We start from the raw sequence: 20,104 nt of genomic DNA, 5'->3' as shown, positions 1-20,104 counted from the left end.
AATACCTTTAAGGCAATGACATTAAGACTTCAGTGTATGTTAAAACAAATGTGATTTACTGTTTTACAGAAAGTCAGTTCCTGCCCAATAGATAGAAAGCCATTCAGTGTTGTTTACAAGCAAGACAATATAAAGAGTAATACAAAGGTATAGTATTGATATGATTTTTGATAAGTTAAACATTGAAAATAGTATTAGCTAAAGCAATAGGTAAAGATATAATTCAGTTGAGAATTATTGAAGTAAGATGCAATTTCTGGGATTAGTTTTTAAAAAGTTAGTGCATGAAAAAGGAAATAAATCATTTTTTTTATATAATACAATTTCCCTTATCCCATATTTTTCAGATTCCAGTGAAGCAGTGCTTTAGGAAAAGTTCAAGAGAACAGAAGGAATGCAACAGTAAAAGGCATTGTGTCAGAATCACAAGGTTTGTAATGGCAGAGTCTTTGGAAATCATCCTAATACATCTTTTGCAGTAATTGGTTTTGTCCACAATGCTCTATCTACTTGAAGTCATTTTCATTAATGGATCCAGAAAATATTCAAATCGCTGGCTTGTTACCTTGTAGTACACACCACTTTGCCAATCCTATCCAACTCTCACAGATGACAGTAAAAACACTGGTAGACCTTTTAAGCCTGTACCCCCCCCCCCCCCCATATAAATATGATCATGGGTGATTGGTTGCAAGCCTCCACTCTTCTTCTGTGCCAGTTCCACAAAACCCTTGATTTTGCAATCTTTCAACAATGCCTCTACCTTCTCTTTAAGTACCTCATGATCTAGCCACCATAATCCTCTGGGGAACAGATTTCTTGTGATGAAGCACCCTCTGAAATGAAATGACGACCCCAGTCTTTTAACTGTCTTCTCATTCAAGACTCTCCTATTGGTAGAAACATTGAACATTACATTCATAGTCCTGAAATGCTTCAGTCTGATTCACTCTTCACGTAATGCGAATGCAACACGACTCCCCATTATTTTTTTGACAGTGTGATCTAAGCCAACTATATTTTAATCTAATGGGCCTTTTTTGGAAAATGTGTTAAACAAACTTATCTGTTTACTTCTTCTGAAAATTTCAGAGAACATGTTTTGAATGATGGAGTATGCACTTGCTTAAAGGAAAAATGTAAAAGTAAGTTGAAAATTATTTTTATCTTTATGTTTAAGATGGAAGGAAAAAAAAGATTATTTTTGCTTTCTCTGGGAAGATTTTAGATTCTTTCTAGATGCTTAAAGTTCATCATCCATGTACTATTATTCAGTCTTGCACAATCTTCCGCTCTGTCGGTGCTTGTCAAATATGAGAATAATGCTGTCAATGACCAGGTAACTAACTGAAGGTCTGGAATGGGGATGTTTGTTCCCTCTGATGGGGAGTATCAGATTGGTGAATCAAAATCAAGATAATATGCAGCACCATTAAAGATTTTTTTTTGAACAGAGCGCTGTGATGACTGGAAACAGACTGGATCTTGCAAAATACCAAGCATACCAATAATCACCTGCAACAAAAGGAGCAGAAGTTCCAAGAGGACTAAAAATAAGGTTAGTTTAAATGCTCTGTAAAGCATATTCTGGAGAACTTGTTATACTTTGTGGAGCATTATTTTGAAGAACCCACATTGCCTCTCTGCTGCTCACTGTAAAATGTTTGATACTTGTAATGCGAATAAGATCATGACATTTTTATGTATATACAATGATTAATTTAGCATTTCAGTTCTTTCAGAAGCCACCGATTAAGATGCCAGCAAATGAAGCATTCTGTATTTAGATATTCCTGTCTACCTGCAGCATTTCCTAATAGATGTTTCATAAACTAGCGTAAATGGTTGTAGCTGGAAGATTATGAATCCACAATATCTAGATACAACAATATACACATTTGAAGTGTTTACAGAATTCCTGTGGCAAACCTATCAATGGATTCTCTTTAATTTTTCTCAGTTCTTGAATGTTTTGTCAGGATAACTACATTTATAATCGTCTATTAACTAGTTGAAAGTGGTGATGGGGAGTCACCAATAAAACGTACCGTTTAGTGAAACAGTGTAAGAGCACCAGTGACCTGAGCTGGAATATGGCATTGACTATAAGGAGTTTCTATATTCTCCCCGTGACTTGTGTGGGTTTCCTCCGGTTGTTCCGGTTTCTTCCCGCTCTCGAAAGATGTAAGGGGTTAGTAGGTTAATTGGTCATGGGTGCATTTGTGGGTGCAAGTTCATGGGCCAGAGGGCCTGTTACTGTGCTGTATATATGAGTTTAAAATAAAAACATTAAATGTTGATTCTGAAGCATTTTATATATATTAAAAAAAAATATATTGAACATAGTGTCCAGCACTCTGGGGCACATTCTCAAATGCTTCTCAACATCTCTGAGAATGTTTTATTCATTCTTGATATGTTGCCCTCAGAAAATGGGTTTGAACTGTTTCTAAGGTGATTTGATTTAACACAACATAATCCATCCAACTCTTGAGGATCAGTGGCATAATTAGAACTGCTGCATCACAGCTTCAGTGACCTGGGTTCAACCCTGAATTCTGCTTCCTGTGTGGAGTTTGCACATTCTCACTGTGACTGCCTGGTTTCCAGGCTGCTCTTACTTCCTCCCACATTCAAAAGAAGTTAATAGATTAATTAATCGTTCTAAATTGTCCTATTATGTGAATGTGAGCAATAGAATCTGGTGGGAGTTAATTGACATGCAGGGAAATAGATTACAGTGAGATTTAGTTGGAATGGGATTGCTTTGTGGGCCAGTCTGTGGGACAAGATGGCCTCCTTTGTCATAATAAAATATAAGGTATATTTTTGTAGGTCTGGTGACATGTAAATTATATATTTTATTAAAATAGATTAGTATACTTGAGTTTTTTTTTAAATCAATCTGCTAGCTTAGCGACTACATGTCTATTTCACTGATCCATGTATGTCATTGTAATTTGAAAATGTTATATTACTACCATGAAGAAAATTACAGCTTAACCTTTGAACATTTTGACACTATTTTCTTTTGTGATTTTTGAACCATGTTTAATTTTTACTGACTTTTCTAGCAATGTGTTTATTTAAAGCCTTTATACTTTTTTATGTACCTATTCATATGTATGAAAGTTCCAGTGTGATCTATTGTATAATTATGGGGAATTAAAAGTAGGTACCAGAAATATAGACATCTTATTTTGCTCCAATTTCCAATAGAAAGCTAACACATTTCACTGGTTCAACACCAATTTGGCCTTTCTTCTTCCCATTAACCACGTTTTTTAAAGAAAGTGGATGCTTCCGATTGTTTATGCTGGTCACTGGCAGCAGACTTTTTGTGCTATGTATGTATGTATGATGTTTCAGAGCATGTGTTTTAAGATGTAGTTCAAGCAACAGCTAGAAGCATCTGCTTCATGCACAGCTGAGAAAGTGCCCTTTTTGAGAATAGACTTCCCCTTTGTTATATTTTCCCCGAAAGAATTAAATAAAACTGATTTGTGTGTTTAATTTTGTTATGTAGCAATAAAATATATTTTTTATTTTCTTAAACTTCAACAGGTTACCAGAAGAAAATGTCATCAGCCATGCATGAGGAATGACCTGAACAGTTTCTCTTCACAATATGGGAAATCAGAAATGTCCCTTTCCCAAGCTGGAAACTGGTAAATCTCAGTTCTTAAACCAAGGCATTAATATTTCTGAAAGAGAATGACCTAGCTGTTGAGAATTCCATGGATAATTTATGTTATGTTAATGAAGCATAACTATTTTTCATTAATGGAGCAACACTGTTAAGTTTGCTCTGTGTTATACAGTAATACGGCAGCCATGCAACAAATGTGAACCTGGAGTATCTTAAAAGCCTTTTTCAAAATTATGAAGTGCTAAACTCTGGTGCCTTTTTAACTTTTTAAAATCTTTATGGAAAAATGCATTCTGGGAGTGAATATCAAGAGAATTATTATGTTGCTTTCCCAAGCTAAACTATAAAGATCAATATCCTGTTAGGATTCAAGGCATTGTTATTTGAACATTATATGCATCCAATGTGTTATGGAATAGTTTAACACATTTTTGTAATGATGGTAATGACTGAAAATGCTCTCTTTAGCAATGAGACTAGAGAAAATTAAGAGTAAAATTGTATAGATGTTGAATGTAAATGTTCGTGAATACCACTTGCCTGTGTGTACAAAACTTACTAAAACACGCAAAATATTGTAGAAGAGTAAATTTGACAAAAGAATGGTGCTCAATAGATGTATCAGTTTGCTATATATTAAGGAATATCTTGTTTGTTGAGTTGTATGTAAATTGTATGAAACTGAGTTCATCTCGAATTTGTATGTTCCATTTTTTAATGTCATAAGGAATCCAAATATACTTTACGCTGGAACAAAAAGATGGTGGTCAGTTTCGGAGAAATTAAAGGAAATTATGTAAGGGGGGGGGGGGTGGAGAAGAAATGAGGTAAGGTTCTGGATGGAATTTGAGATCAGAGACGAGATAGCTGAAAGGTTTGCTGCAAATACGACCCAGAGGAAAGTAAGCCAAAACTTGTAAGTTGTAGTGGAGTTGCAACACAAGAATGAGAATTACATATCTAAGCTTTACAAATAGTCTTGCATGAACTAAAATGGAAGACTTTAATTAAGGAATAAAATATGACATTTTTTGGGGGGGTGGGGGAATTATGCTGACAACTATTCCTGTAAATGTTTGGGGAAAACACTTAACTATTCAATATGTTCTCTCTTTGTAGCACCGAGTTTGTTGATGTGTGTGAAACTACACCACTAATCAGACAGAAGAGAAGAGGACCTGAGTCACTTAGATTGCCATGGGGCAATGGTTTCACTGCTCTTACAACAGAAATGTGGAGGTATTAACTTGGGTATTAGTTAAATGTATTGGATCTTTTAAAATGTATGAAGCAGTTGTCTAATATCTTGGATAATAATTTTGTCCTCTAGTACAATTTTAGATGTTAGGCATGTGATGGGAGATGAGGTCCTGGATGTAATTCCTATAACAAAAGTAGTAACTCAGATAACTTGGTTCTGATGGACTGCATCACAGGGAATTGAAAGGAGTGGCAGAAGTTACGATTGAGGCTTTGGTGATAATTTACCAAAATTCTCTGGACTCTGGGTGGGTCCCAGTTGATTTGAAGATGGCAAATGTTACGCCACTATTCCAAAAAGAATGTGGTTACAGTGGAACTCCGTTATAATGCGATGGTTTGATCGCAAAAAGAGTGGGGTCATGCTAAATTGGGGTCACGAAAACAGCGTTTTCAAAAAAAAACACGTACAATAATTGTATTTGCATTCATTTTTATTTCTTACAATCATCATTTCATTTCTTTTTTAATAAAAAAAACAATCGAGTGTTCGTGGCCTGAATGCAGCAGGTCGCTGGTGGCGAGTGAAATTCAAAATGTTTCTGAGCTGGAGGACTTTTATGTGGTCCATGTCCAAGGTCCCCAGCCAACGTAGGCTGGCCTCAAGGTACTCAATGGCTTCAGACATTTTTAGGAGTGGAGGTGGAGGCTCTTCATTATCATCCTCTTGTGGTTCAAGAATCAGTCCTATGGTAACGTTACGGATGATCTTGGAGTCCGTCAGATGCTCCTATGTAAATCCTCTTGGCTCATTTGAAACAGCCTCTGCATCTCACCGCCGCCCCCCCCCCCCCCCTCTTCATCTGTGAAGCTCTAGAATTCTTGCTCATCTTCATCTTCTTTGGTGGATTTTCGTGATGAAAATGTTGGACCCAGACCCTTCTCCCAGCATTTTTCCCCTTACACAAGGAACTGACTGCTCCAAACCCTTCCCACCTAAGTGGAAAGCTTCTTTAACGTTCATGCTTTTCAGATAGTCTTCCAGCGTTGTTGATTCGTCTACAGTTTTACAAATTAATTCACACCTGTAATTCTGCTTGAACACGGAGACGATCTGCTGATCTAGGGGCTGGATTTTAGATGTAGTGTTCTTTGGGAGGTAAGAAACTCAGATCTTTCCATCACAGCTTAATAGGTTGGCAGGTGGGCGAGATAGTTGTCAAGCAAAAGATAAGCTTTAGGTTCTAGCTTTTGCTTACACAAATGAGCACGGACAGCAGGGACAAAAGTTATGTAAAACCAATAGTCAAAGATGAATCTGGTCATCCAAGTATTGCTGCTACTCAAACGATAATGATTTCAAGTTCTCGTGGTAGAAACAGTGGGGCAAGAGAGATTTGCCAATCATGAGTGGTTTTAACTTGTGTGTTCCAGTCTTGATAACACAAAACAACAATGTCGCACAATCTTGGCGTTATTTGAACCCCTCATGTCGATGGGTGTCATCTTTGCTAGACAGCATGTGATCTGGGATCATCTTGTAGCAGAATCCTGTTTCGTCACAATTGTACACTTGTTCTTTGACATAGCCACTTTCTTCGAAGAGAGTTTTTATTTCTGCCGGGTATTCGCTGGCGGCGGCACTGGCAGCTGAAAGAATTTCTCCAGACACTAAGACTTGAGAAATTCCGTGATGGTATTTAAACTGGTCTAGCCATTGTTATGAGTCCAGAGGTCCCCAAAACCCAGCAGCAATAGAAATTCACCAAGACAAATGGTTACTTAAACAAAAGTTACTTTTAATTATCTTTAAACATGAAAACAGGATCAAACTTTAACTTATTACTATTAACTTAACCCCCTTCTAATTCTAAGCGTGTATGTATGTGTTGTGTATAAGTTCAGAAAAGTTCTTTGATTCATAGTCCAATTTCATTTCTCACTCCTCCAAGTTCATTGGTATCAGGCAATTCTTACTGTGCTCAGAATTTAACATTTATGAATTTCACCAGGCTTTGATGCTTGACAGGTAAATGGTTACCGCTCAGGAAGGTTCTTGTCGGTTTTCAGAGAGAGATTTGTTGCTCATTGGACACCCACAACTGATTCCTTCTGAACAGCCACTTCAGTGTTTTGCTTAAAAAAACCTGCCCTATCAGGGTTTTCCAGATGATGACCTCTTTCTTTCAGGTCACCACAGAGTTCCTTTTGGTTTCCCTTATTTCCTTAAGTGAAACATTATGTAGCCAGTCCTCTCCTTTTGTATGGACCACAAAGGCTTTGACCAGGCTGAACTAAGAATTCGCAACCTGTCTTCAAAATGTTTTTTTTCCACAAGCTTGCCAGCTTGTCCTGTTCCAGTCCCAGCTGCTGCTGCTGAACAGTAGAACTAAATTTTTTCTCTCTCTCTCTCTCTCTCCCTCTCTCTCTCTCTCCCTCTCCCTCTCTCAGAGAAAACCATATGACCCTCTTAGAACAGCCAACTGCACTCAGATAGACTGTGGATCCAAACCTAATCTTCTGAGTTCATTCATCTGTTGCTTTCCAAAACAATAATTCATTACTCCATGTCCAATTAAGACCTACTTGTGAAGTCCTTCTAGGCATTCTTCATAGTTTGTGCAAAGACACTCTGTGGTGAATGTCTGCCAAGCTGCCTGTCTCCTCTCTGGCAAGCCTTGCTGTACTAGCATTGGCTGTGCATTATCTCTACTGATATAACTGTATATGCATCTATTGTCTTTCATTATTGTACCATGAGTTTCTGCTAATAAAAGCCATGATTATTGTTTGACCATATCGTCTTTGTCTACTTCATCAACTGGCACTTCACGCTCGGAGCCTGAACTGCCTGTCTTGATCATTTTAAATGAGATCTGTTTGAAGTGTTTGTATGTGACTTAGACTAAAAAACCTACCACAGTTTATCTCCTATAAAACATATCTATATACAATATAAAATATAACATAATCTATCACAGCATCCATTGCTAGCTTTGAACTGTGAGGTTTCTCCATTGATCAGCTGGTCAAACTTCTCAGCTTGAGCTCTGAGAATATGCCTAGAAATTGGAAGGCCTTCTGAGCGTGCTTGAACGAACCACTCATACAGGGAGTCATTGAGGCTGACATCTTTGACTGTCTTCATGCATTTGGCCTTTAGTCCCACCTCTTCCTCAACTTTCCAAAGCGACGCGCCTAACTTCCTGAGATTTCCAGCCACGAACTGTTGATTCAGATATGCCAAGGTAGTGTTTGACTTTGATTCTTAACCACGTCAAGTGCGTGAAACTCATCTTTCACTGTAAAAGATTTTCGTCTTCTAATGGCGCGTTCCATTTTCATCTGAAAACAATTTCAATTCCGGAAAGAGGGATAAAATGGGGGTCCACTGGATGTTTGTGTTAAATCGGGGTTCCACTGTAAAATGCCTGGAGCTATCATTTAAAAGAAGAAATAGCAAGGCATCTGGAGTGATATGGATCCATCAGGAAAGCACAGCATTGGATTCAGCAAAGGGCAGGTCCTGTTTGATCAATTTACTTGGGCTCTTTGAAGATATAATGAGCGCGGTGGATAAAGGTGAGCAGATGGATGTTGTTTACCTGGATTTCTAGAAGGTGTTCGATAAGGTGCCACATAAAAGACTTAAACAGAAGGTAAGAAAGCATCGAGTTGGGGATGATATATTAGCATGGATAAAGAATTGATTAACCAATAGAAAGCAGAAAGTTGGGTACAGGGATGTTTTTCTGGTTGGCAATAGGAGGTGAGTGGTGTGCCACAGGGGTCAGTGCTGGGCCCACAACTGTTCAGAGTGTAGTGCAGTGGTTCTCAACCTTTTTCTTTCCACTCACAAGTATTCCCTATGCCATAGGCGCTCTGTGATTAGTAAGGGGTTGCTTAAAGTGGTATGTGGGTGGAAAGGAAATGTTTGTAAACCACTGTTTTAATCGTCCCCAATTGACTCGTTATGTGCACGGTTTCATAACTCCAAAGGAAATGGACCAATGACAATTTTTGTCAAGCAAAATATTTCAGTAACAATTGAGTCTACCCCAGTGGTTCTCAACCTTTTCCTTTCCACTCACATACCACCTTAAGCAATCCCTTACTAATCACAGAACGCCAATAGCATCGGGATTAATAAAGTAGTATGTGAGTGGAAAGGAAAAGGTTGAGAATCACTAGTGTAGTGTATCTAAGTTTGCTAAATGAAACTAAATTGAGTGGAAAAGCAAGTTGTGCAAAAGATATAAATTGGTGAGTGAGTGGACAAGGGTCTGGCAGATGGAGTACAATGTTGGCAAATGTGAGCTGTCATTAGATCAGCCATGACCTCATTGAGTGACACTGTAGGCTTGATGGGCCTGTAACTATTTCTTATGGTATTGTGGCAACATTATTTTAAAAACCAATATTGTTAGCTAAATACAATGACTTTGCTTATTGATTGCAGAATTGCTGGAATCAGATAAAACATAATTGTCAGAATATTTTGGTATCAATCCACCTCCTGCCTCACCTGTGTTGTGCTTCTCTTGACCATATTACCAGTGGACATTATTGTTGTCTTCCCAACCAATTTTCTATTAATTAATATCAATAAAACATTTGATTCAGTTAATTATCTGGCTAATCATCAAATTGTTATTTAACTTTGGTTTCATTTGAGCTAAAACCCTTGAATAATACATATTATATACTTCCTGAAAATGACAATGTGTAATGCCCAGCTGTCCTGGAAATTTTGTTTGTTTAACACAACTTTTAACACTCTGGATTTTTTTGTCTTTACCTATGCTAGATAATAAGGTAAAAATCGATCATTTGCCTTGAAAACTAAATAACTTGCATTTCTTAATGTAAGAGGGGTGTCACTCAATGATTTAAAATGCACTACACCTTTTTGTATACTTAGTGTAGAACAAGAAAGCAGAATGTTTTGAGATTTTTTTTTTCTTTTGCAGGGACGAAATAAACTTAACTTCTGTTGGATATGATGAGACATCAACTGCTTTATCTCTGCGCGAAGTGATGTCAGGAACTGCTTTTCCATCAAACCCATTTGGGTTGGGGTGTTCTGGTGAGATAATTATTTCCAACTCAAAGACAGCTTTCATCTAGGTACTTCCTGATTTTAAAACCTTTATGGTTTGCACAGTTCAGCACTTTTGATTCTTATTTGTACACCCAAAGTTCTGAGGAATGTTAGCAACTATTTGAAATTCATTTTCTCTTTTTTTTGTTCTTTAACCAATTATTTTGCTTCAAATTCTATTGGCTGTTTTATTCTCATTTTTTTTAAATTAATGTTTCATTTCCATTGCTCCTTATTAACATCAATTTGGAAAATCTCTTTGTTACAGTAGAAAAAGAAAGGGCGCATGGTTAGAGTAGCTACATCACCAGCAACTAGGGTTTGAACCCAGCACTCTGCAAGGTTTCCCCGTCTCTACATGCATTTCCTCTGGGTGCCCTGGTTTCCTCCCAACCTTCAAAAAATATATTGGGGTTGCAGGTTAATTGGGTGTAATTGAGCAGTATGGCCCCATGGGTCTATTATGTGCTGTATGTCAAAATTAGTGATTTTTAACTTTTTTCTTTCCACTTACATGCTTCCTTGAGTAATTCCTATGTCATAGGTGCTCTGTGATTAGTAAGGGATTACTTAAGGTGGTAATGTGAGTGGGAAGGGAAGGTTAAGAACCCAATTGTTACTGAAATATTTTGCTTGAAAAAAATTGTCAGTGGCCCATTTCCTTTGGAGTTAGGAAACCATGCACATAGTGAGTCAATTAGGTACGATTAAAACAGTGTTTTTCAAACTTTTTCTTTCCACCCACATACCACCTTAAGCAATCCCTTACTAATCACAGAGCACCTCTTTCTTCTTTGGCTTGGCTTCGCGGACGAAGATTTATGGAGGGGGTAAAAAGTCCACGTCAGCTGCAGGCTCGTTTGTGGCTGACCAGTCCGATGCGGGAAGGCAGACACGATTGCAGCGGTTGCAAGGGAAAATTGGTTGGTTGGGGTTGGGTGTTGGGTTTTTCCTCCTTTGCCTTTTGTCAGTGAGGTGGGCTCTGCGGTCTTCTTCAAAGGAGGCTGCTGCCCGCCAAACTGTGAGGCGCCAAGATGCACGGTTTGAGGCGTTATCAGCCCACTGGCGGTGGTCAATGTGGCAGGCACCAAGAGATTTCTTTAGGCAGTCCTTGTACCTTTTCTTTGGTGCACCTCTGTCACGGTGGCCAGTGGAGAGCTCGCCATATAATACGATCTTGGGAAGGCGATGGTCCTCCATTCTGGAGACGTGACCCATCCAGCGCAGCTGGATCTTCAGCAGCGTGGACTCGATGCTGTCGACCTCTGCCATCTCGAGTACCTCGACGTTAGGGGTGTGAGCGCTCCAATGGATGTTGAGGATGGAGCGGAGACAACGCTGGTGGAAGCGTTCTAGGAGCCGTAGGTGGTGCCGGTAGAGGACCCATGATTCGGAGCCGAACAGGAGTGTGGGTATGACAACGGCTCTGTATACGCTTATCTTTGTGAGGTTTTTCAGTTGGTTGTTTTTCCAGACTCTTTTGTGTAGTCTTCCAAAGGCGCTATTTGCCTTGGCGAGTCTGTTGTCTATCTCATTGTCGATCCTTGCATCTGATGAAATGGTGCAGCCGAGATAGGTAAACTGGTTGACCGTTTTGAGTTTTGTGTGCCCGATGGAGATGTGGGGGGGCTGGTAGTCATGGTGGGGAGCTGGCTGATGGAGGACCTCAGTTTTCTTCAGGCTGACTTCCAGGCCAAACATTTTGGCAGTTTCCGCAAAGCAGGACGTCAAGCGCTGAAGAGCTGGCTCTGAATGGGCAACTAAAGCGGCATCATCTGCAAAGAGTAGTTCACGGACAAGTTTCTCTTGTGTCTTGGTGTGAGCTTGCAGGCGCCTCAGATTGAAGAGACTGCCATCCGTGCGGTACCGGATGTAAACAGCGTCTTCATTGTTGGGGTCTTTCATGGCTTGGTTCAGCATCATGCTGAAGAAGATTGAAAAGAGGGTTGGTGCGAGAACACAGCCTTGCTTCACGCCATTGTTAATGGAGAAGGGTTCAGAGAGCTCATTGCTGTATCTGACCCGACCTTGTTGGTTTTCGTGCAGTTGGATAATCATGTTGAGGAACTTTGGGGGACATCCGATGCGCTCTAGTATTTGCCAAAGCCCTTTCCTGCTCACGGTGTCGAAGGCTTTGGTGAGGTCAACAAAGGTGATGTAGAGTCCTTTGTTTTGTTCTCTACACTTTTCTTGGAGCTGTCTGAGGGCAAAGACCATGTCAGTGGTTCCTCTGTTAGCGCGAAAGCCGCACTGTGATTCTGGGAGAATATTCTCAGCGACACTAGGTATTATTCTATTTAGTAGAATCCTAGCGAAGATTTTGCCTGCAATGGAGAGCAACGTGATTCCCCTGTAGTTTGAGCAGTCTGATTTCTCGCCTTTGTTTTTGTACAGGGTGATGATGGTGGCATCACGAAGATCCTGAGGCAGTTTACCTTGGTCCCAACAAAGCTTGAAAAACTCATGCAGTTTGGCATGCAGAGTTTTGCCGCCAGCCTTCCAGACTTCTGGGGGGATTCCATCCATACCTGCTGCTTTGCCACTTTTCAGTTGTTCGATTGCCTTATATGTCTCATCCAGGGTGGGAACCTCATCCAGCTCTAGCCTTAGGGGCTGTTGAGGGAGCTGGAGCAGGGCGGAATCTTGGACTGAGCGGTTGGTACTGAAAAGAGATTGGAAGTGTTCTGACCATCGGTTGAGGATGGAGATCTTGTCGCTGAGGAGGACTTTGCCGTCTGAGCTGCGCAGCGGGCTTTGGACTTGGGGTGAGGGGCCGTACACAGCCTTTAGAGCCTCGTAGAAACCCCTGAAGTCGCCAATGTCCGCGCTGAGCTGTGTTCGTTTGGCGAGGCTAGTCCACCACTCATTTTGGATCTCCCGGAGTTTGCGCTGAAGATGGCTGCATGCGCGACGGAAGGCTTGTTTCTTCTCTGGACAGGACGGCTTTGTAAGGTGAGCCTGGTGGGCAGCTCGCTTCTTTGCCAGCAGCTCCTGGATTTCCTGGCTGTTTTCGTCAAACCAGTCCTTGTTTTTCCTGGAGGAGAAGCCCAGTACCTCTTCAGTGGATTGCAGTATGGTAGTCTTCAACTGATCCCAGAGGGTTTCAGGGGACGGGTCCGTGAGGCGGGTTGCAACGTCGAGCTTTGCTTTGAGGTTTGCCTGGAAGTTTCCTCTCGCTTCGTCTGACTGCAGTTTTCCAACATTGAACCTCTTTCTGGGGGCTTTATTGTTCCTGGGCTTTGGCTTGAAGTGAAGGTTGAGCTTGCAGCGAACCAGCCGGTGGTCAGTGTGGCATTCCGCGCTAGGCATGACCCTGGTGTGGAGCACATCTTGTTTGTCACTTTCTCGCACCAGGATGTAGTCCAGGAGGTGCCAGTGTTTGGATCGGGGATGCATCCAGGTGGTCTTAAGGCTGTCCCTCTGCTGAAAAAGGGTGTTTGTAATGACAAGCCGCTGTTCTGCGCAGAGCTCCAACAGGAGGCGCCCATTGTCGTTGCACTTGCCGACGCCATGCTTGCCCAGGATTCCTGGCCAGGTTTCTGAGTCTTTGCCGACACGAGCGTTGAAGTCGCCCAGGATGACAACCTTGTCGGCTGTAGGGGTACGTTGGATGAGGTTGCGCAGGTCGGTGTAGAACTTGTTCTTTTCTGCTGGTTCCGCCTGGAGGGTTGGAGCATAGACACTGATGAGGGTGATGTGACGCTTGTTTTGAAGTGGGAGTCGCATGGACATGATTCGGTCCGAGAGGCCTGTCGGAAGGTTTTCGAGTTTGGAGGCAATGAAGCTCTTGACCATGAAGCCTACACCAGATAGGCGTCGTTCATCCGAAGGCTTGCCAGACCAGTAGAGTGTGTAGCCCGCGCCGCGTTCTTGGAAGCTGCCTACATCTGCCAGGCGGACTTCACTGAGAGCGGCTATGTCGATGTCAAGTCTGAGGAGTTCATGTGCAATGAGGGCAGACCGACGTTCAGGTCGATGGCTGTCAGTCTTATCTAGCATGGTTCTGATGTTCCAGCATGCTAGCTTGAGTTTGTGAGCATCTTTTGAGGGGGAGGACGTGGAGGGGGAGGACGTGGAGGGGGAGGACGTGGAGGGGGAGGACGTGGAGGGGGAGGACGTGGAGGGGGAGGACGTGGAGGGGGAGGACGTGGAGGGGGAGGACGTGGAGGGGGAGGACGTGGACCTGTCCTCGGGCCTGCGCAAAGGAGCTTTTAGGTGGAGTGCAGTGCGCGCAGTACTGGCCCCACCCTTTACACCCATGGTTCGTGTGCCGTGGCCAAGCAAGCTGGGACGTGGCAGCGAGGTCCTTGGGTCGTAGGTTTTATATCGGAGTGGCCTTCTCCTATGCAGGTTTCTTACCCGGGCTGGAGGGGCCTGCCTCCCCTCCTAGGTCGGTCCATACTGCCCGGACCGGGGCCTCCGTCTGCCTCACTCGACCGAGGCCGGGGCCGCCGTCTCCCCCTTGCTCCTGCCCGTATCGGGGCCGCCGCCGTCTACCCTTCGCCCGGACCGGGGCCGGGGCCGCTGCTGCTCTCCCTGTGCCCGGACTGGGGCCGCCGTCTCCCCCTTGCTCCTGCCCGGATCGGGGCCGCCGCCGTCTACCCTTCGCCCGGACCGGGGCCGCCGCTGCTCTCCCTGTGCCCGGACTGGGGCCGCCGCCTCCCCCTTGCTCCTGCCCGTATCGGGGCCGCCGCCGTCTACCCTTCGCCCGGACCGGGGCCGGGGCCGCTGCTGCTCTCCCTGTGCCCGGACTGGGGCCGCCGCCTCCCACTCCCTGTCCGGACCGGGGCCTCCGTCTGCCTCACTCGACCGAGGCTGGGGCCGCCTTCTCCCCCTTGCTCCTGCCCGTATCGGGGCCGCCGCCGTCTACCCTTCGCCCGGACCGGGGCCGGGGCCGCCGCTGCTCTCCCTGTGCCCGGACTGGGGCCGCCGCCTCCCCCTTGCTCCTGCCCGTATCGGGGCCGCCGCCGTCTACCCTTCGCCCGGACCGGGGCCGGGGCCGCCGCTGCTCTCCCTGTGCCCGGACTGGGGCCGCCAGAGCACCTATGGCATAGGGATTACTCAAGGTGGTATGTAAGTGGAAAGAAAAAATTTGAAAATCACTGGTTTATTTTTTAAGCTTGGAAATTATCTTGAAGATTACAATTATGATTTTAGTTGTATAACAATTGGTCTGATACTTTAAAACTGCACGGTGAATATATTGCTACTCATCAGATGGAACAGTTGAAGCAATATGACAAGTTCAGTAGTAACCGTATCCTACTGGAGTAATGGGAGATCTTCACCCAGTTAAAATTTTAAATCTGGAGGCAGGTTTCCTGAAAGTGATAGAGATCCTGATGCTACTTAAATACACTTATATAAATTGTATTTGTGCAGTGGCCTGGGTATCATGAGAATGTTTTATTACATACAAAATTAGTAGAAGTTTCTTCCATCACCCAAGACAGGTATGTTTTTTCATTAACCCCAAGGGTAAAAGGACCCGACTTGCATTAATTACGAAACCATATCTCATCTTCTAGTTTAACAAAAATGTTTTCCATGCATTATTTGATTACATAGGTGAGTAAGATAGCACTGCAAGATTTCACCTTCATTGATGAGGTGTACTACCAAAGGTGATTGAAGAACACACTGAGGCCAGGATACTGATTCTCTATAAATTGGCACCATGTGTTCCCAGTCCTTCTCTTGAACATTTTGGGCTTCCATTTGACATACCTGATACAGGACCCACTCTGTGTTTACAATAGTTGGATTTAAGAGATTTTTAAATGGAAACACGAATATGAAGGGATGGAGGGATATCCATCTAGTGCAAGCAGCCGAGTTTTAGTTTAATATGGACATCATGCTGGCACAGATATGTGGGGGGAGGTGGGGGGGGGGGGGGGTAGGAAGAGCACTTAAAAGGAGTAAATACATTTATGAGGAAGAGATAGGATATAGCCCTTCTTTTTCCCCCAGGGAGGAAATTTCAAACACTAGAAGGCAGTTTAAGGTGGGCACAGGCAGAGGGGCAGTTTAAAAGAAATATGTGAGGCAATCTTGTTCTGAACCAAATGGAAAAAGTGAATAAGTAAACATTGCTCATTATTAATTGTTCTAGAACAATTATTAAATTGATGGAAAATTTAAGATGTGGGCTCTTTTACCTAGTTTAAATTTATACTGTTTCCTATTGGTCAAATATGTTTTCCGAGTTAAATATTTGATAAATTCCCTGTGTTTCCATTTGTGTGGTTAGAATATCATTCTGCCATTGTTTAAAATCTTCAGGAACTGATGCTGATAGAGATCTTTATTATGGTTTATATAAGGTTTACATTGAAATGTTTATCTCTTAGCATTCAGTGCCATGCTGCATTAACTGTATTTGCCTGCACCCTAGTTATTTGAAGCTGCCTTTGGACGATGACAATAAAGGAAGAGTACATCAGGAAACTATTCATAAAACTAATTGAAAATGTTATCTTCAAAAATGAGAAATATACAGCATACGCTCTTTGATTAAAATATCTTTTAGTTAATTGATAGTAATGTTTTGCAATATGTTTATCAGCAGACCATTGTCGATGACATGTTATTCTATTTATCCAGTTAATTTTCCTGGCCAGAAGTGTGCACTTGCAGGCACCAGAGGAGGTGGAGAGAAAAAGAATAAGTCTGGCACATCAGGTAGTACTAATGCAGGCAATTCTGAAACTCCACAAGGCAGAAGAAGATCAATGCGCATCAGCAAAGCAGAAAATTTGGACAAATCTGCCAGCTCATCTCAGAGGCCTCAGTCGAGCTCAGATACATCCGTTTCAAAAGCATCTCTGGAATGTGCACAATCTCCGCCGAAGAAGGGTGGAAAGCAAAAGGCCAAGAGGAAATTGGAGAATGAGCAAAGTAAAATTCCCTCTGATAAGAAGAAAACCAGAGTTACCCGTAGTTCCTTCAAGAAATCTGAATCCAGTAGTTCTGACCCAAATGATAGCCCTTTTGTCAGTGAAACTGAACCTCAAACTTCTACACCTGTCTCCAATGAAAAGAAAGTAACAAATTTGGATAAATCTAATCCAAGCCATTTATCAGCTAACGGCTGTAGTGAAACCATTACTTCAATAGAAAAGGATAAAGAGGAAGAAATCATTGAAAAAGGGAACATTCTTGCAGAGAGTACAAACCCAGTTAACAGTGAAGACTCAGGCCATTTCAATGTTCCACCATCTACTGATGTCGAAAGTTTTACGGAATTTAACTCAGGAAACTCAGAAGCAGGACAGAGTAAAAAAGAAATTGTTAAAGTGGAACAGTGTCATTTGAAAGATGAAATGTATTCTCTCAATGCAGATGTGCCCTATGGCAGTGTGCCTAATTGTGATAAAGATATTGGTCCCACAAGGTACTCTGAAATTCCATCAAATGAAGATTGTGACACGGTAAAAATTGAGGCGCAAGATCAATATTCTGAAGAATATAAAGAGGCAGAATTTACAGAGAACATGAAAAGGTCGGAACAGATACCTGCATGTGTGGGTGTTAATGAAGAGCGATCAACTACTGAGAGTGCAGGAATACATGCTGATAGCACCCTCTCCAAAAGGAAAATGGCCTTGGATGGCACTGATGCTGAGGATCCTAACACCGCTGAATGTGCAGAGACTAAGGGTGATCCAGGAGAGGAAGAGCCTACACCTGACTATAAAAGAGCTATTGATACAGAGTTATCCCTTGGAATTCCTGGAAAGATCACATCTAGCAGCGACCTGGGACATGAAATAGCTTTGGAGAATATTAAACCTGAACAGCCTAAAAATGCGGGAACTCTAGAAATTTTATGTGCTGAGAAGGAATCTGATTGTAGAAGTATCATTAGCCAACAGAATGCTGAACCGCCTGGAGCATGCATGGAAGATGATAATCCGGCGCACGAAATCGCTCCAGAGAATCCAGAACTGGAGCATTGTGCCATGGGTTCGACGAAAGCTACAAATGAATTGGAACCTGGGCCTGTTTGCAAAATTGGTATTTGTCAGCAGATGTCAATTGAAAACGGTCAGGGGGTCGTGGAGAATGTCAGCTTAAAGTCTGAAATAGGCGTCAGCAATGTTGGGCCTCAAATAGAGACAGGTCTGGATGGAGATTTAAGTAATCATAATCCGGCATCTGATCCTCTGAGTGGTTTTGGTCAGCAGTCAACTGATGAAAATCCTGGAAAAGCTACAGAGGCTGAATGCCCGAGAATGGAAACCTCTTCAGATCCGTTGAGCCATACTACACTTACCACAGAGAGATGTGAAGGTGAAAAGGCTAAAACTGAGTTATTTACTGATAAGATCAACAGTAGTGGACCTGAGGACTTTAATACAGATAATAATGAGGTAGTGGCTATGGAATGTGATTCGCCTGACCACCCAATGCCTGAAACTGAACTTGAATCTCAAAATAAATCAAAAGAAAATGAAGTAAATTCTGCTTTATCCTTTGGATCAAGTCAAAGTCAAGAGCAATTGCAACTAGCTGTCTCTATTGAAAATATCAATAAGGAAGGACCTCCTGAAATTGAACTTGAGAAAAAATCAGAACAGAAAGAAAAAGACGTTCCACGTCGCAAATCAAGGTTTCACGCAGCATCTACAACTTGGTCTCCTGAAAGGGAAAGAAAACGTGAACCCAGGAGATCTAGATCAAAGTCACAGGGTAAAACCATGCCCGTAGATGAAGAAAAGTCCATGCCCACACCTGAAGGAAGCTCTGGCCCCAAATCACAGGGTAGATCCAGATCAAGGGGAAGATCCCGCTCCAAGTCGAGGGCAAGGTCCAGGTCGCGAGGCAGGTCTAGGTCCAAGTCGCGGGGAAGATCCAGAACACGGGGAAGGTCCAGGTCACCATCACAGAGGAGCTCCAGATCCAGGTCATGGGGAAAAGACCATCATAGTCACTTGGACCGACCTGTGCATGAGCGAATTCGTTCATTTGGTGATGATGCTGACCGAAACATCCAAACATCTCCATCTTGCAGGAAGAGATCCAGGTCACCAAGTAAAGAGAGGGGCAAGGAAGAGCCTCCAAGTGAAGGTGGGAAGAGGGAATTGGAAACAGACAGAGGAAGAAAAGGAAGGCAGCGTTCTAGATCGAGGTCTAGATCCAGAAAAAGATACCATTCTGGAGACAAAGAGGAAAAGCCTGCTTTTTCTCCAGGCGGAAGAGATGGAAATACGGATGACAGCTGGAGAAATGCTCGAGGAAAGGATAGATACAGAATGAATGATTGGGATAGACCACGGGGATTTGATCGATTCAGAAAAGATAATAGGAATAGAGAATTTCAGCAAATGAATAGATATCCAAATGAGCAATCAGCTGTGGACACAAATGAATATAATGATGACAGAAACCCTGACTGGGTAATGGAACAAATGCAGCCACCGCCTGATGTTCGTTTGAGAGAAAATGAATACAGGAATGATGCCAAGTGGGAAGAAAATAGATATGAAAGAGACGATTCGTGGACTAATCGGAACTTTTTCTCTGGCTGGAAGCGTGGTCGTGGACGTTTTCGAGGAGGACCATTTCGTGGTGACCAAAGTGAAATTCCGTGGCAAAACCGAAGGTCAAATTTCTCCGGCGAGCAGAATAATTCCGGGAAATACCAGGGCACCGGACCCCGCAGGTATAGTGACCATCAGCCGAACAGATGGAAAGGTGAATCAAATCCATCTTCTGACGTCCATGACCGTTCTGGATGGTCTTCTTTCTCGAGTTGGAATGCGAGAAAAACTCTTCCCGCTGATGTCCAAAATTATTATGCAAATAGGGGAAGGCAGGCTTCAGGCACGCGGTCAAGCTGGCAGGGCTCAGAGGAAGAACAATACCAGCCTTCATCGGAGCAAGGTTTGTGTTTTTTTTTGCACTTACTTCCTTTTTATAAAAACATGAGAGTCTTGATCTTTTCCACATAACCTTCCATTTACTCCCCTAACAGTGAATCCCCTGTCACTATCATTCTCTCTATCCAACCATTCTAAACCACAGAACGGGCCTCATGTGGCTTTTCCATGGTAGGTCGTCGTTCTCGCCACCCACCCATACCCCCCCCCCCCCCCACCCCGACTGAGCAGTATCCAAAATGATACGTGATATTGAAGGAGGAAAAAAAA

General features: G+C 42.8%; 1 protein-coding gene across 6 annotated transcripts in view; it reads left to right on the top strand.

Moving 5' to 3' along the window:
* Positions 1-20,104, top strand: part of scaf11 (SR-related CTD-associated factor 11) — a 63,529-nt gene that overhangs the window by 32,494 nt on the left and 10,931 nt on the right. For 5 of the 6 annotated variants that reach the window (XM_069904138.1, XM_069904134.1, XM_069904140.1 and 2 more), the window contains 8 exons: positions 70-147; positions 348-430; positions 1,093-1,145; positions 1,455-1,558; positions 3,565-3,668; positions 4,769-4,888; positions 9,820-9,935; positions 16,557-19,838. In XM_069904138.1, coding sequence (XP_069760239.1) covers positions 70-147; positions 348-430; positions 1,093-1,145; positions 1,455-1,558; positions 3,565-3,668; positions 4,769-4,888; positions 9,820-9,935; positions 16,557-19,838 — 3,940 coding nt within the window. The remainder of the gene's footprint in view (positions 1-69; positions 148-347; positions 431-1,092; positions 1,146-1,454; positions 1,559-3,564; positions 3,669-4,768; positions 4,889-9,819; positions 9,936-16,556; positions 19,839-20,104) is intronic. The other variant, XM_069904139.1, reaches the window with a different exon arrangement.

Source organism: Narcine bancroftii, chromosome 11, assembly GCF_036971445.1.
Source record: "Narcine bancroftii isolate sNarBan1 chromosome 11, sNarBan1.hap1, whole genome shotgun sequence".
Classification (NCBI taxonomy): Eukaryota; Metazoa; Chordata; class Chondrichthyes; order Torpediniformes; family Narcinidae; genus Narcine; species Narcine bancroftii.
Note: the sequence above shows the minus strand (reverse complement) of the source record. Positions and strands in the feature narration are given on the sequence as shown.